The 14,163-nt window shown below is 49.0% G+C and overlaps 5 protein-coding genes across 5 annotated transcripts; 4 read left to right on the top strand and 1 right to left on the bottom strand.

The window, feature by feature from the left end:
- Positions 1-167: 167 nt before the first annotated feature.
- Positions 168-1,035, bottom strand: BO85DRAFT_505572 (uncharacterized protein; the record flags this gene model as incomplete). Its single annotated transcript, XM_025664340.1, has 2 exons — positions 168-927; positions 1,004-1,035. 2 exons carry the CDS (start codon positions 1,033-1,035, stop codon positions 168-170), a joined length of 792 nt encoding a protein of 263 aa, XP_025510675.1.
- A 1,324-nt stretch (positions 1,036-2,359) lies between these two features.
- BO85DRAFT_442812 (RBM8 family RNA-binding protein) lies at positions 2,360-2,981 on the top strand (the record flags this gene model as incomplete). Its single annotated transcript, XM_025658852.1, has 2 exons — positions 2,360-2,620; positions 2,748-2,981. 2 exons carry the CDS (start codon positions 2,360-2,362, stop codon positions 2,979-2,981), a joined length of 495 nt encoding a protein of 164 aa, XP_025510674.1.
- Positions 2,982-3,071: 90 nt separating this feature from the next.
- BO85DRAFT_170600 (uncharacterized protein) lies at positions 3,072-3,969 on the top strand. The gene has a single exon (XM_025654288.1). The coding sequence runs from the start codon at positions 3,162-3,164 to the stop codon at positions 3,615-3,617; it is 456 nt and encodes a 151-aa protein (XP_025510673.1). The 5' UTR covers positions 3,072-3,161; the 3' UTR covers positions 3,618-3,969.
- BO85DRAFT_453650 (putative glycosyl hydrolase) lies at positions 3,911-6,388 on the top strand. Its single transcript, XM_025661099.1, has one exon. The coding sequence runs from the start codon at positions 4,321-4,323 to the stop codon at positions 6,178-6,180; it is 1,860 nt and encodes a 619-aa protein (XP_025510672.1). The 5' UTR covers positions 3,911-4,320; the 3' UTR covers positions 6,181-6,388.
- A 4,001-nt stretch (positions 6,389-10,389) lies between these two features.
- On the top strand, positions 10,390-12,911 carry BO85DRAFT_472364 (uncharacterized protein; the record flags this gene model as incomplete). Its single annotated transcript, XM_025662548.1, has 8 exons — positions 10,390-10,471; positions 10,536-10,688; positions 10,739-10,841; positions 11,062-11,143; positions 11,340-11,521; positions 11,590-11,595; positions 11,735-11,902; positions 12,242-12,911. The coding sequence occupies 8 exons, from the start codon at positions 10,390-10,392 to the stop codon at positions 12,444-12,446; spliced, it is 981 nt and encodes a 326-aa protein (XP_025510671.1). The 3' UTR covers positions 12,447-12,911.
- Positions 12,912-14,163: the final 1,252 nt, after the last annotated feature.

Genomic DNA, 14,163 nt, shown 5'->3' with positions numbered 1-14,163 from the left:
CCAATCATCCTATCCCTAGGAAATAAAAGCACCACTGGACGCCAGACGCCTGAGCTATGTACGCTGAATCCCATCAACGAGCTTCACCACGATATCATGAGAAACACAAGCTGTATTCTGCCATAACGAATTCTCCACACAAGCTCTCTCCGTACTCGGTAGACAGCCTACAGGTACTGTGACCGAAGAAATCGAGATGAGCTGTGAATAAACGCAAGAAGATGAACCTCATAAGCATGATTAAGCCTCTCAATCTTCTCCGGTTCGTTAACCGTAACCATGTACTCAGGAGACACAGGATTCTCCCTTCGCTTATGATCACTCTTCGCTAGCTCCATCTTGATATCCTTCTTGATCTGACGCACATTAAGCCCACCCACGCGAGGAGTAAACATCGTATTCGCCATATGACAATAGCTATCTCCATTGATCTGCCCAAAGGTCCTCAATATCAAAGCGACTGTCTTCCAGCGGCGACATCTCTCCTCAGGCAGACGAACCTGGAGCGTCTTTTCAGGCCAACGGCACTCGAACAGATCATTGTAGAGTCGACTATATGGAGGGTCAGGGTAGTATCCGTTGAACTTTTCCTTCAGTATCATCTTGTTGCCTCTCACGGCGCATGCTGAATGGCGGATTCGAATGGTTAGAAGGAGGGAGTGGTCTTCAAGGCCTTCGAGGTTCACGAAGTGGGTGTTTGCCGCCTTGATCATCAGACTGACTGAGTAGCCGATCTTTGGTCGAGAAGGATCGTGGATGCATTCGTTCAATGTCATGACGCAGCCTACCACGTCGAATGCTATATCGAGCTTGGCGTTTGGATGGTGCAGCTCGCGAACTTGGTCGGGTGCAGAGCCTGTCAGAACTGCTTCGATTCTGGGATATGGCTTAGGCGAGCGGAAATGGCAGAAGCATTGAGGGTCGTCGCTATTTAGAATAGTCATTCGTTAGAGGCCTGATTGTTGTTTTATATGGAGAGGAAATTGCCGAGAATCGAGCTCACCAGGGTAGATTCGAGACTGACTTGCCGCTCATCGCGGCGTCGTCTCTCTTTATCACTCAATGAATGAGAGTTTCGCCTGAGATTGAGAGGAGAAGGGTGGTGTCTTTCGATATCTGGGTAACAGCCTGTCTATATCGATGATAATGAGCAAGTAAAAAGGAGAAGAAGGCCACGGGGGCATCTAGACTGAGGACGGGGTCTCATGTTGTCACTGTGTTTATCACAATTCACGTCGAGGAGCTGGCATTAATTCACTGGTATCCAGCCAAAGCTCTTTTTTCTACAGTAGCAAAAAGTACGCGGGGAAAGCTCTTTCATCTGCTCTCAGCTACTCAGACTAGATCCAACACACCATCCTCAGCAGGAACACGGGATTTCACGACATGGTTACAAAGTACTACTGGTGTCAGTATCTTAATTGATGGCAGTGGATGTCTTACGGCTTAGATTTCTCTGTGTCTTCAACAGAGAGTCCCATAAATCCCTCATATCTACCCCATTCATCGACATCATGTTATCAGTCTCTGCGAAAGGATGAGTGTGGCCATAGAGAATGAATCCAAGCACTATACTATGCCGCTAGTAAGTATGATTAGACGCTGATTCACTCAGTGAAGAGGCAACGGAAAGTTGAAAAAAGGAGAAACTTCTGTGTGGACAACATGATTTGCAGGCGCAACTTGATTGTTAAAAGGTGAACAGTGTTATGAAAACTACAGCCGAGCTAGCTACTACTAGGCTTGAGCCTGTTGTATCCCTTGAGCTCTTGATCCATTTTCATGAGCATTTTGTTGGCAATTGTTGCATCTTTCAGTAATTGAGCATCTAGATACTAGTAGTAAACCCTATCTGCTTGCATTTAGTATACATATATCTTCACTGCGATACACCCAACTGATTCAGTCGCTAGAGCTTTAAAAAAACTTCCAAAACTAAAAATTCTTCAATGTTGCGATTCCCATGTTTTGTGAATCGCTAATCTACTCTTATGTCTTAGTAGTTCATTGGTGCAATATACTGTACTGCGTATATGAAAGTGCTATGAAAGGTTTTCGGGAGAAGCCTCTACATATTAGTCAAACATGAAAATTTCCACTCACAAGTCCTATTTCATAGTTCTGTCGATCATTAATCTCGACTATTATTCGTGGCATTGAGAGTAGTATAATATGGCCATCAACATTGACCGTCGTTGGATATCATTCGATTACATAAGCACACCGCAAGCTTCGCGAAGATCCATCGCATTGCAACAGTTTGGTCATTGAACAGCCCACCTTGGACCAAAATCCCTCCATTTATCCACCCTTCTCGAGCCTTTAATTTCGGTCAATCCAGTCTCACCTCCCTCCCATCATGTCTACAGAAATGGAAGTCGACCCTCCCGTGGCGCAGGAGGAGGTGGAGGAAGAGGTCCCCGCGCAGTCGGGCAACAATACCTCTGATCCGAGAACGCAAGCGTCAGCTGTTGCAGTGCGCAGTATCGAAGGATGGATTATTATCGCGACCAACATTCATGAAGAGGCTTCTGAGGAGGATGTGACGGATCTGTTTGCTGAATATGGAGAAATCAAGAACTTCAATCTGAACCTCGATCGCCGGACGGGTTATGTGAAGGTAGGTATCTTTGGTTCTTCGTCTGCCTAGGCTTCATTCTTGGACTTTGCTGGATGAATCCCAGGTTCATTTGGATTAATTGCACTGTTATCGGACATGAGATGAAATACTAATCCGCTTCTTTCAGGGTTACGCGTTGATTGAATACTCCACCCTCCCCGAAGCCTCAGAAGCCATCAAGGCTTTGAACGGATCCAAATTGCTGGACCAGACAATCCAGGTCGACTTCGCCTTTGTGCGGCCACCCCCATCGAACAACAAAGGAAAGAATGCTGGACAAAGAGGTGGTCGTGGTGGACGGGGACGCAGCAGGAGCCGCGATAGGAGTCGCAGCCCTGGAGCGGAGGAGGCTAGAGACTAAGCGTATTGTTGTGCAGCATTGAGGAGTTGACTTTTGTTTACTCTACTTTATGACCTTGGCAGGCACCTTATATCTTGCTTTCTCTTGCCTCGTCGCGTCTAGCGTTTTGATTTTGCCTTTGTTTTCGCCCTCAAGGACTACACGGCTGTTGAACCATTCAGACGACACTCTGTCGGTTTGATGCGCGCATGTTGGTCACGGTTGGATGGGCGCCGTGAGCAGCAGTGGTTACAGCCGGCAATATCTCTTACAACAGTTTTATGCTCCTCTAACGAGGGTACTCATAGGCTTGCAGCCAGAGGAGATATTTGCCGGCGTCGTAAATACTCAGCGATATGGTATGTGCAGTTTATTTCTTCCGGCATCCCGGCCCGGTTTTCCCTTTCCTTTCCCCGTTGCCATCCCTCTTTTCGATACTGTCTCTTGACATCTGTCATCACTCCCCGCTGCTGTTCTGTCTCGTGGCTTGCTCGAATGCTCATCGCTGACCTAGCTGAAGCAGAACCTCGCTCGCATGATATATCAAGCCAGGATATCCCAAAATTTCTACTAGTTCCAAGATTAATTCAGATGAAACCCACTGCCCATGATGCTCATGTGGATGGGGCTATACTTGTAGCATTCCTGCTCTATTGATCTCTCCTTTCGTCCAGCACATGGGCAAGTCTTTCGACCTCACATCAATCATCCCAAGACCCTTAGTCCAGATAGAGTTCTGTAGATCCGAATGACTGCTATTGGTCATCAGAGAGGTGCGTGAGATGCACACTATATAAGACTCTGCGAGGGATCGATCAGAAGGTCGATGGGGGGCGGGCAGGAATCGGGCATGAGATCCCCGCAGCCCAGGCGCGTGATGGAATACCAAGAACGAGACCCCGACGATCAAGCGTGGAGAGGACGAGGCTGGAAGGGATGAGGGCAGCAGCTGAGCTGCGGAGAGTCAGCCGGAGGGCTGAAAAGCACGGCGAATGGCTGGCTTAGTTAAGCCCGGGGGTCTTTCCTTCCCCGCAACGGCCGAACGTCAAACTTATCGCTCAACGCCACTTCCTTCCCTCGTTCATGGCCCGCCCTGGGGACCATTGACTGTTGAAATATGCCTCATGAGATTCTCGCTGCTCGTTGGATGCTGGCGGTTTTCTGAGCTCTCTTTCTCCCCGCGTCTGTCTCGAGTTCTGCGTGCTTAAAAGTCAATCCTCACGTATTGTTACCTCGAATCATTACTCGCAACACTTGCTTATCGGTACCTCCGCCCTGGGTTACCAGGAACCAGGTCCAGGACCACGAGACCAGTCATTCACTGCGGGCTTGAGGGACTTACAACTAGAAAGCCTTCAATATGCGTGCGTTGCTTGCTATTCATAGGTTGCTCTGCTTGCTTGCAGTCTTCTCTGAGACCAATGCGCTGGCGTTGCGGTCGCAGGACGTCCTTGCGCCATTGTCTTCAAATGCGCAGATTCCGCTGGAGGATTCAACCGATCCCCCGTCAAAGCAGCTTCCCCTTCCTGCTCCAGAGAAGCCCAGCGAACCGATCGGCTCGATAAGCCGCACTTACAACGATTTGCTGGATGCTCTCAATGTGATGCAGGATGACTACTTCCAGCTTTGGCAAGGCACTTGGCCTACTAGTATCGATTGGACTGCTGCCGTGCTTGGGACTCATGTCTCCGCCACCCTCTCCTCACTGACTTCTACGGCGGGGGATGTACTGTCGGACCTCCTTTCAGAGAATGCTAGTGGGAATCACAAACAGCTGGAAGATATAACTGAACAGTATTCGTTGGGATTCGAGAATCTCATTAACCATTATTTTGACCAAACCTCAGCATTCTACTTCGGTGAGGATGCCTTTGCTGTAAGAAACCAGGCCTTCGATGACATGCTATGGGTTGTTTTGGGCTGGCTGGAGAACATAAAGTTCCAAGTGCTGCACAGCGACCTGCATTACGATGACCCCTTCTCACCCAACGAGACAACAAAACGCCTCTGGCATGGAACCCAGTTTCAGTCTCCGGCGGCTCATCGGGCACGTGTGTTCTATGGTCTTGCGTCCGGGGGTTGGGACGTTTCCTTGTGTAATGGCGGGATGATCTGGAGCCCTTACCTGACGCCCTACAAGAATGCCATCACCAATGAGCTGTACATAGCCGCTAGCATCGGGATGTATCTCTACTTCCCCGGAGACTTTATTGATTCACCCTTTATGGGAACCACATTGGACGATGAGAATTGGTCAGACGGTTACCCTCACGACCCAACTCATCTGCAGGCGGCCATCGAGGGATATTCGTGGCTAAATGCCTCAAATATGACGGGTGCCAATGGTCTCTATGGCGATGGCTTCCATATCAGTGGTTGGAAGAGTGCCGATGATCCTGGCACGCGCAAATGTGATGTTCTCAACACCATGGTATATACATACAACCAGGGAGTGATCCTTAGCGGGCTAAGGGGACTTTGGTTAGCTACCGGTTTGCAGCAGTATCTATCTGACGGGCACCGATTGGTCAATGATGTGCTCTTGGCTACCGGATGGCCTGACAAAGGCAGTCAGCAGTGGGAAGGGCTTGGCCGCGGAGGTGTGTTGGAAGATGCGTGCGACTCTTCCGGGAGCTGCTCCCAAAATGGACAAACCTTCAAAGGTATCTTCTTTCATCATTTGGCCGAGTTCTGCCGAGACATCCGGCCGCAGGAATTGCGTTTTCTGGCCAGTGCCAACCGCACAGGGGACGGTGAAGACGGCTGGCAGTACGTATACGAGTGGCACCAAGCACGATGCCGAACATACCGCCCCTGGATCGAGCACAACGCCAACGCCGCTCTGTTGACCAAGAATGGCGACGGCAAGATCGGGGAGTGGTGGGGAAACACCACCGCCACCGACGTGAGTCCTCTGCCGCAGGGGGCGATCGACTATCAAAACTATGGGGCGCAGGGTGAGGACTCGGAGGCACTGACGGGACTTCTCCGCAGCCGTGGCTCTAAGGGCCCCAGCGAAGACGAGACGCTGGGACTCGATTCCACACGACAGCTGCAGGGCTGGGGAACTGCACCCGAGCGGTCGGGTTTCACAGAGCGCGATTATGCGCCGAACGACTACAACGATCGTGGCCGCGGACGCACTGTTGAGACACAGTCAGGAGGTGTCGCGGTGCTGCGGGCATTGTACCAGTGGAAGACGACCTCGTCTCTTGCATGATCCGGGTCATTCGGCCGACGGCCTAGCACTTGCTGTACAAATGGGTTGGTTGGTTTGATTGTATGTTAGGAGTTTCAGGAATACCTACACTAGGACCGGAACAGGCGTTTGGAAGCACGATTACCTTCGTCATCTGTAGGGCGCGGCAGCCATACTCACCTACATACATAACACAGAACATGCATGATGTCTTGATCAGCAGAACAAATTTGCCACATAAGCCGATGCCAGCAGTATGGCCGTGGAAGAAACCTCCGTAGCCTGCGTTAGTTGGACCCGGGGAAATGAAAAACCGGGGAAAAGCCACGACATCGACATCATCATCAACATCATCGCACATGGCAGGATCACCAGATTGACCCCATCCATCCATCCGCCAGCTCGGCTAGACAAGCGCGCCCAGCCAGCATTTACTTAAAAAGTAAAGTAACCAAAAAAGGCAGAATCTACCCTACACTCAACCCAACCCAATGGATGATGGGATTGATGATGTCTTAGTACCCGCCGATTAGAGTAAACCCTCCGGATGATATTTTCCCTTGACAGTTAGTACTTAGTGCTTAGTACTTAGACAGGTATGACTCTCAAAACTAGTTAGTTAGTTTTTACGTTGGTTGGTAGTTAGTATTCAATCAATCCCTCCGTGCCGTCCCGCGTGCTGCTGCTGCTTTTTCGGCCCCCCGATCCGATCTTCCCCGGGGGAAGGGCCGGCCATGTCATTTATTGCCATCTTGGATTAATACTAACTTACATAGTAAGCAAGCGGAGCGGAGGGAAATGGGAATGTGTTGTGCCGTCCTGTGCCGTGCCGTGTTGTTGTTGTGTTGTGTTGTTGTCGTTGTTATTATGTGTTGTCATGTTTAGTTGGTGAGTGGGTGTGAGATTTGGGGGTTGGTTTTTTTTTTCTTTGGCTTGACCGACTATATGATATAATGGCTTGCGGGCCGTGGTTTACTTTACTGCTTACTTCATAAGAGAATTAGTTAATTAATTTAATTGTTTCTTTTCTTTTCTTTTCTCTTTTGGGAGAGGTTTGGTCAGAAAGGTGTACGGAGTACTCCGTTAGTAGATGGGGGGGCGTATAATTGATTTTATTTTCTATTTTTTTGTTTAATTTTATTATTGGGGGTTCTTTTTATTTATTTATTCTTCGTGGGAATGTGATCTTGCATTTTACGAAGTAAGTAAGTTAGTTATTGATTTACTTAGATTTGACTAAAATGTGTATACTAGCCAGTAGATGCTGCGTTGCAGTGTATACTGACTGGATGAAACGCTGTTGAACTACTAACTGACTATTTGATGGAGGAAGATGTAAGGTGATTAGTTAGTTGGGTAAGTAGTGAGGTGGGATGATGATGATGATGATATCACCGGGCAGGTTTTAATCAAATATTGTTTCTTCTTGTTTTCTTTTACTTTGTAGGTAGTTATTGTGACTATTGACGGAGTATCTTGAGTTTGCAGCAAGTAACGTGATATGATGAAATGAGCTGGGTCATGTGTCTCTCATCCAGACTCAACTATCTACTTAGTTGGTTTCCGTGTAACTGGTTAAAATGATGTAAGCTGGAATGAAATTCCTACATAGTGTAACTAACTAACTAACTAGCAGTTAGTTACCTACGTGACTACTGAAGTAAAAGGTCAGGTGTTAACAATATCAGATGTTGTTGCTTGAAACCATAGCAGGCTAATTACTTAGCCCTCTCCGTTCATCAACATATGATAACTACTAGTAGGGGAAAGTATTTTCGATGTACTCAGCTGTAGTCAGTAGGTAAGTCTACTCTCCACGCACTTGATCTAAATGCCCTGCAAAGTCTAAGGAAACTGTATAGATGCCTGTCTGGTTTTCCCAATGGGTAGAAGAAACCACGCACTGCAGCTCCCAATACTGTCAAACAGATAGATCATCAGCCCTTCAACATATTAGTAATCTATATCTATATAATAGTTGGATGGTTATTAGTGATGGTTATTTAAACTCATAAGCGAAGTATGCGAACCCATACTATAGTGAGCTGTATTAAAGGGCCCGTGGATACTCAGGCCCCATAATAGGTTTTGGAATGAAATGGGCATCTACTCTCGAGAGATGAAGGAGGAGGGGGGCCCATGGGTGGAAGGGAAAAAGAAAATGGGAAAGCCACTACGCAGACGCATTGACCTTGTGCCCCCCTTTATCCCTCCCCTGGTCGATGGTGGTGGACACCCAAGGTTCTAGGAGGAATCATTTAATTTATTCTGGAAGCACTAGGTGGAACTACATATAACAGTACATTAAGTCTCTAACTACGGGGGTAGGGTGCCTGTGCCTTGCCGACCATACGATAAGGAGGGGAAGAATATTCCATGGGAGAATGACCCTGGTCAGTAGTAGGAGGATGTTATGGACCTGTCGGATGGGTTTAAGGGGGCGTTTCCTGGCTGATCGTTTCTGCACTGATGGCTGCGTTGGCTATTGATTGGGTTGGGAGGAGGAGGGTAGGCGGCAGCAACTCAAGTCTATGTTATCAGGTCTCTCTCTCTTTCTCTCTCTCTCTCTCTCTCTCTCTCGCGACACACACACACACACACCACACAGACATTTTTCTCTTTGTGCAAGACGATCGGTGGCTTGAACGAGGTGTACTGTGTATGATGGTGGATGGACGGAATGCGGTAGACTAGAGTAATTTTGCTGGACAGGTCGTCCTCCGTGCTCTGTCTGTGGAGAGTGGATACTCGAGGGATAATGAGACAGGTCTCCTAGTGTTAATTTCGTGTGAGAGCATTGAACAACATCTGAGCAGGTATGGAGACGGAGGGTTATGTGTCAGGGTCGCGATGATCCTTCATCATCGTGCCTCGACATCAAATGATCGGGTAAAGGCATCAAGCCAGGTAGAACCGAATTCGGGTTGGCATCATGACTGTTGGTGCTTGCTGGGAGTCTTAGCACTCAGCAGTGTCCTTATTAGCGGAGAATCCCCTCAGCCACTAGCCGATCCCAGATCGGCAGTTCTTTATCGTCACTCGCCAGGGTGGCATTGACCTTCACTGGGCTCATTGGAGCTCGTCCGGAAAGTGGACACTGGACGGGGGGGTAAGAGCCAAGTGTCTGACTTGCGAGGACAGCTCGGACAAGGTGATTCCCGTTGGGATGCCGTGGGGTTGCAAGTATGTGGTATTTACATAGTCATGAATGAGAGAAAGAAGGGAACAAATGAATAGACAGGTAGGGTAGATAGACGATAGTAAGCGGGTAGTAGGCAGGAACTAAGAATAATAATGCTGGCCGTCAACCATGGAATGGGCGAGTGGAGCAAGAAGGCAGTCACGCGGCCGCCCGGTCGTGGTACCCTTACGTCCTCGTAATCATTGGTATTCTCCTTCTGTATGTATGGTAATATTTCGGGGAATCCTCGCTTCTCTCGGTTTCACCCGTCGCTTCGAAGAGCTGCCAGAGAGGATGCTTCATTGCAAGTTGGGTGCCTGCTTGTCCACTATGAGGTCACGGGCTTTTCCCCCCTCCCTAGGCTACTACACTACTGAATTCACAGTAACTAACTCTGACTGACTGAGACTTAGCCTTACTTGCTTAGGTGGCCCCCCTCTACTACCACTGTCGGACTGACGTGCTTACCTACCTGAATCGGCTGCCGATTCCATGTTGAGCCTCCTCATCTGCCTCCATCTTCATACGGCGGAAGTCTACTCCCAATCCTCATCGGGCAGTGGACAACTGTCATAAGTCAGGACCCAAAGGGAGAAAAAGGAAAGGAAAGGGTTCGGCCGTGGTCCCATCCGGTCACAAGCTCTTTCGCGCGCGCTCTCTTTGCTGAGTGGGGAGCGCGACTGCATGCACCAATGCGGGGGTCAAGGAACGCTTTCCACTGGCTAGTTTGCACTCTGTTGTTCAACGCTCCCCGGTGAATGCATCCCCTCCATCGAAAACGGAGCTCGCTCACTTGCTGCTCAATTGCAGTTGGGGGCTCATCCTGCAGGTCTGCTCGACCTCGTGTTGATAACCGGATTCATAGGGAAAAAAACGCGTCTAGCGAGGAGTGAGGAATAGCTCCATGGTATAGCGTACCAAGCTACCAACCTTCGCGATGAGCTTCTCATCCAGTAGGACGCGGAACATCGCCTTTGCAATGTTTTCGCCGACCCAGCGCAACTAATGTAGCCGCCGGGGAACGTTCCGGACATCGTCCGTTGGGGCTCATGTATGCAACTGCAGCGCCTTGCTGCAAATTCGCCACGATTGTACTAGCGGTCGAGCTGAGATGCGATCTCTCTGGTGCTGGTGGTTCTTTGATAGAACCTACGAGATAACTAGTCGCTCCGCCTGTGACGTTAACTTGTTTCAGTTGCATTCATCAGATCGATGGGACCTGTGTGTCTTGGTGCTGATAGCGCCCGACTTCTCCGTACTTTGTCAGAGCTTCCGGGGCTGAGCCTTGCATTCAGCCAGTCAGGTACATTGCAGCACGGGGAAGTGAAAGTACCATCCGCCAAAGGGGGTGGACAAGAAGAGACATGCTCCAAAATTTCAATCAAAGTATCAAACAAGACGAGCAATGGCAACAGACAGGTCCAATGAGAGGAACTTTCATGACGTTCTCACCCGTCATAGTTGAAGTTGCCCCGAGGATGAACCACGGTGAGCGGCGACGGTCAGCGCGCGCAAAGACCTTAAAGCTGCGAAAGAAAATTTTGCGCGCGTCTTCCCCGAAGCCTCACCCATGGTCGGGCATTTTCTTCTATTGAGGTTTAATTTCCACCATCTCGGGTCCCGTATCTGTGTGTTATTTTATTACCATTATCATCATTATTCTTAGTTTCATCGCACGACCGTCGGAAAGCTTCCTTCGTCCATTCCTAGCCGGGCTGGAGAATTTTAACTCACACTTGCCCACCAATTCTCAAAGCACTGACGAATGGCAATGCGCGGAAGCCATCCTATCCCTGTCGCGCGGTAGGTGAATGAATGCATACATGGCTCCAGCCATTTAGTAGTGTTATGTTAAGAAGGCGCCATACGGGGTACCCCATACAGCCCAGGGGCAAAAAAAGAAAAAGGGAAAATCTGAATCAACTTTCGTCACATTATCAACCCTGTGATTCGATGTTCCGATGGACACATGTTCCCGAAGCGCGATGGATGGGGAGAGATGGATCGGCAGCCTGCACATCCTTTCCTGGTTCTGCTTTGGCTGCTCACTCCCACTCGCTCCCACTCGCTCCCAGCCATGATCCGTCAGAAGGTGTGTCGAACCCGCGGGAATGGATCGTCCTGCCCCAAGCCGTTGACTTTCTTTGTGGTGGAGCTTAAAATCCGACCAGAGAAGGAAAAGTACGCAAGCCACTTCCACTACCAGATTGGGGGGGTTGGGACTAAAAGGACGATACATGATCATCCAGCACAAAGTACAACTCCTCCATATACAGATGCATCGTTTTTCCTATTGCTGCAGGCAGACGATAGATGTGCTTTTTTTGGAATCTCGTCTAAGGCAGGCAAAAACCACTAGTGGTGGCAATTACAAGACTTTTGGTCGTAACTGAGGGGGGAGATACCTCCGGTTGTAGTACCGTCTAGGTGCATTATCAGTGGCACTAGTCAGGGTAGCGGGAGGCACGATGAGAGAAAGGTCGAGCGAAGCATTCCGATATTGATCCTGACCCCGTCTTGCGGCGATGGAGGCAAAGCCACGAATCCGATGGCTCGATCGACGTTGCATGACCTCCCCTGAAGACCTGATGAGAACGTTTTGACTAGGTCCGACTGACTGACTATTATCGCCCCATTTGACGTACTGATACACTCTTATGCCCTTTTTGTGGCTTAATGATCCGCCGCCGCCTCGGCAATTGCTAGGAGGAGCTAAGGAGGAATGGAGAAAATGAAAGGTTCGCTTCGCTATGGAGCCATGCAAAATTCGGTGACTTTCGTGCCAGGGGAGGGGGGTGGGAAAGTGGAAAAGACGAGCCGTCCTGTTAATGTTGGCGAGTGTTGATTGATCCGTGGCAACAATAAGAACAACAAGAAGAAGAAGAACCAGAAGAAGGGAAGGGATAGGAGGGAAGGAAAACCAAAAAATCACATTGTAAGAGGGCCATCCAACCTCAGCAGCATCATGCCTCTACATCATCGGCCATGGATCATCGTCATACTACTAGCGGTGGATGATGAGGATCATCGCCATTCCTCCGAGAGCGACACCTCGTTGGCGGTGATGAGTGGCCCCCCCCCTTCAGGGGATTTGGGTTCCCGCTAAGGAGGGCAGCGGCGAACCAAGGGGCGTGAAATGCTGGGTCCGACAGTCACTAACCGAACCACTGCTGAGAAAGGAACAAGACGAACCCCTAAAAGGGCAGCGGCGCCCACCAACCACGGGACGCCAGTCCGAACGGAGGCCCTTCACCGAAACAATCATCTGGCGGCTTTGATTTGATGGCCAGAGAGACAAGAAGTAGTAAGAGTGAGAGTCAGAGTGAGAGACAGATATCTTTTTGTTCTTTTTTAGTCGCTTGTTTACGTAGTTGTGAGGTGTTATGATGTAGTATCTGTTTGGTAGATGGGGTTAGTTGTCTCAATGGGATTGGGCTTTTCTGTCACTCTACATAGTTATTCATGTGTCTTTTTCTTAGCCTACATCTTCATTTTTCCTGCCTGTTGTGTCTCTGGTTTTTTTGCCTCTCTTTTTTTACATTTCTTGCCTCCCCCCGTACCCAGGAATACGGTGATTATCATTCCAGTGGCGGCCACGAGTCTTCCCACTTTTAGTGTGGTGCCGCTAATCCCCAACTGGGTAAGACCGAGCCCACCGAGGTACCACTCCGTACTCTGTTTGTACCTCCCATACCAAATCCGGGTGAATTTCCTGCCCAAAAGTACAGCAGGCATGTACCCTCTGGGTAATTATGGGAATCGGTATGTTACCGGCTTCCCCCTGCTACCCGCCTAATTCACTCGAGGCAGGGCTGTGATTAGCCCCGCGACCAGCTCTAACTGTCGCATAAATTGTGGTGGATTAGTGTCCATTTCCTAGCATGGCAATACTGTGTGTGTTGGTATCTGACTGTTATAGTTACTGCTACTACTACTAACTAACTAACCCATTGGTCTTGCTGGAGGAAGTACTCCGTAGTTAGTGTTTACTACTATAGGTACGTGGTCCATCGTCAGTCACGGCACTCTTCAGTAGGTATCTAGTTAGTAGAAGCGGTAAGAATAGAAGCAGCAAAGTCAGTCAGGCAAGTCAGTTATTCGCTATCTACTAGTAGTAAGTGTACAAGTATTAGTAGTGGTTGTATAGAGTATGTAAAAGCGGTACGAATATCAACCGCAGCAGAAGAGTGGTTCCTTTTTGCGACTTTTCACGATAAATTCTCCCCATTGTTACCTACTCGGGAGTATTCCTATTACATACCAGATCTGCTTGCTGTTGCTGCTGCTGCTGCTGCTGCGCTGCAGCTTAACTTGCTTTGCTGCTACTTGCTGCTGCTGGTCTTTTTTGCTTGCGAAACTGACCACGATAATTTATTATTTTATTTATTATTATTTCTTTCAAGGATTATTATTGCGACGAACTATTCCTACTTACAGCGACTTCCTCGACGTTCTCAATCTCCCTCTTCGCGTTCATACCTCTCTCTTTTTACTCATCTTGCTGGTTGTTCAATTTTTTTTAAGCTACTGGTTTTGCTCCTCTTTTCTCCTCTCCTCTTCTCTCTTCTCCTGTCTGTCCGTCGGATCTCTCGTTGTCCTCCTCCCTTTCCTCACCAAACCTCTCTCCTCTCCTCTCTCCACTTCCCTCCCTCCCCGACTCTCGCTGGGATTTTCTTAACCCAAAGAATTTAACATCCCCCTTTTTTTCTTTCCTCTTTTAATTTATCTTACGTGACTTGAGAGGAAGTGTGATTGTGACACACACACACACACACACACACCCCCCCCCTACCCACACTTCCACTCACACACAACACGCACCG

This window comes from Aspergillus piperis (assembly GCF_003184755.1).
Source record: "Aspergillus piperis CBS 112811 unplaced genomic scaffold BO85scaffold_28, whole genome shotgun sequence".
Classification (NCBI taxonomy): Eukaryota; Fungi; Ascomycota; class Eurotiomycetes; order Eurotiales; family Aspergillaceae; genus Aspergillus; species Aspergillus piperis.
This window is presented reverse-complemented; position numbering and strand designations above follow the sequence as displayed.

What these genes read in the sequence shown, in the direction of transcription:
- BO85DRAFT_170600 (XM_025654288.1), top strand. Translation starts at nt 3,162, where the DNA reads ATGCGCGCATGTTGGTCACGGTTGGATGGGCGCCGTGAGCAGCAGTGG.
- BO85DRAFT_453650 (XM_025661099.1), top strand. Translation starts at nt 4,321, where the DNA reads ATGCGTGCGTTGCTTGCTATTCATAGGTTGCTCTGCTTGCTTGCAGTC.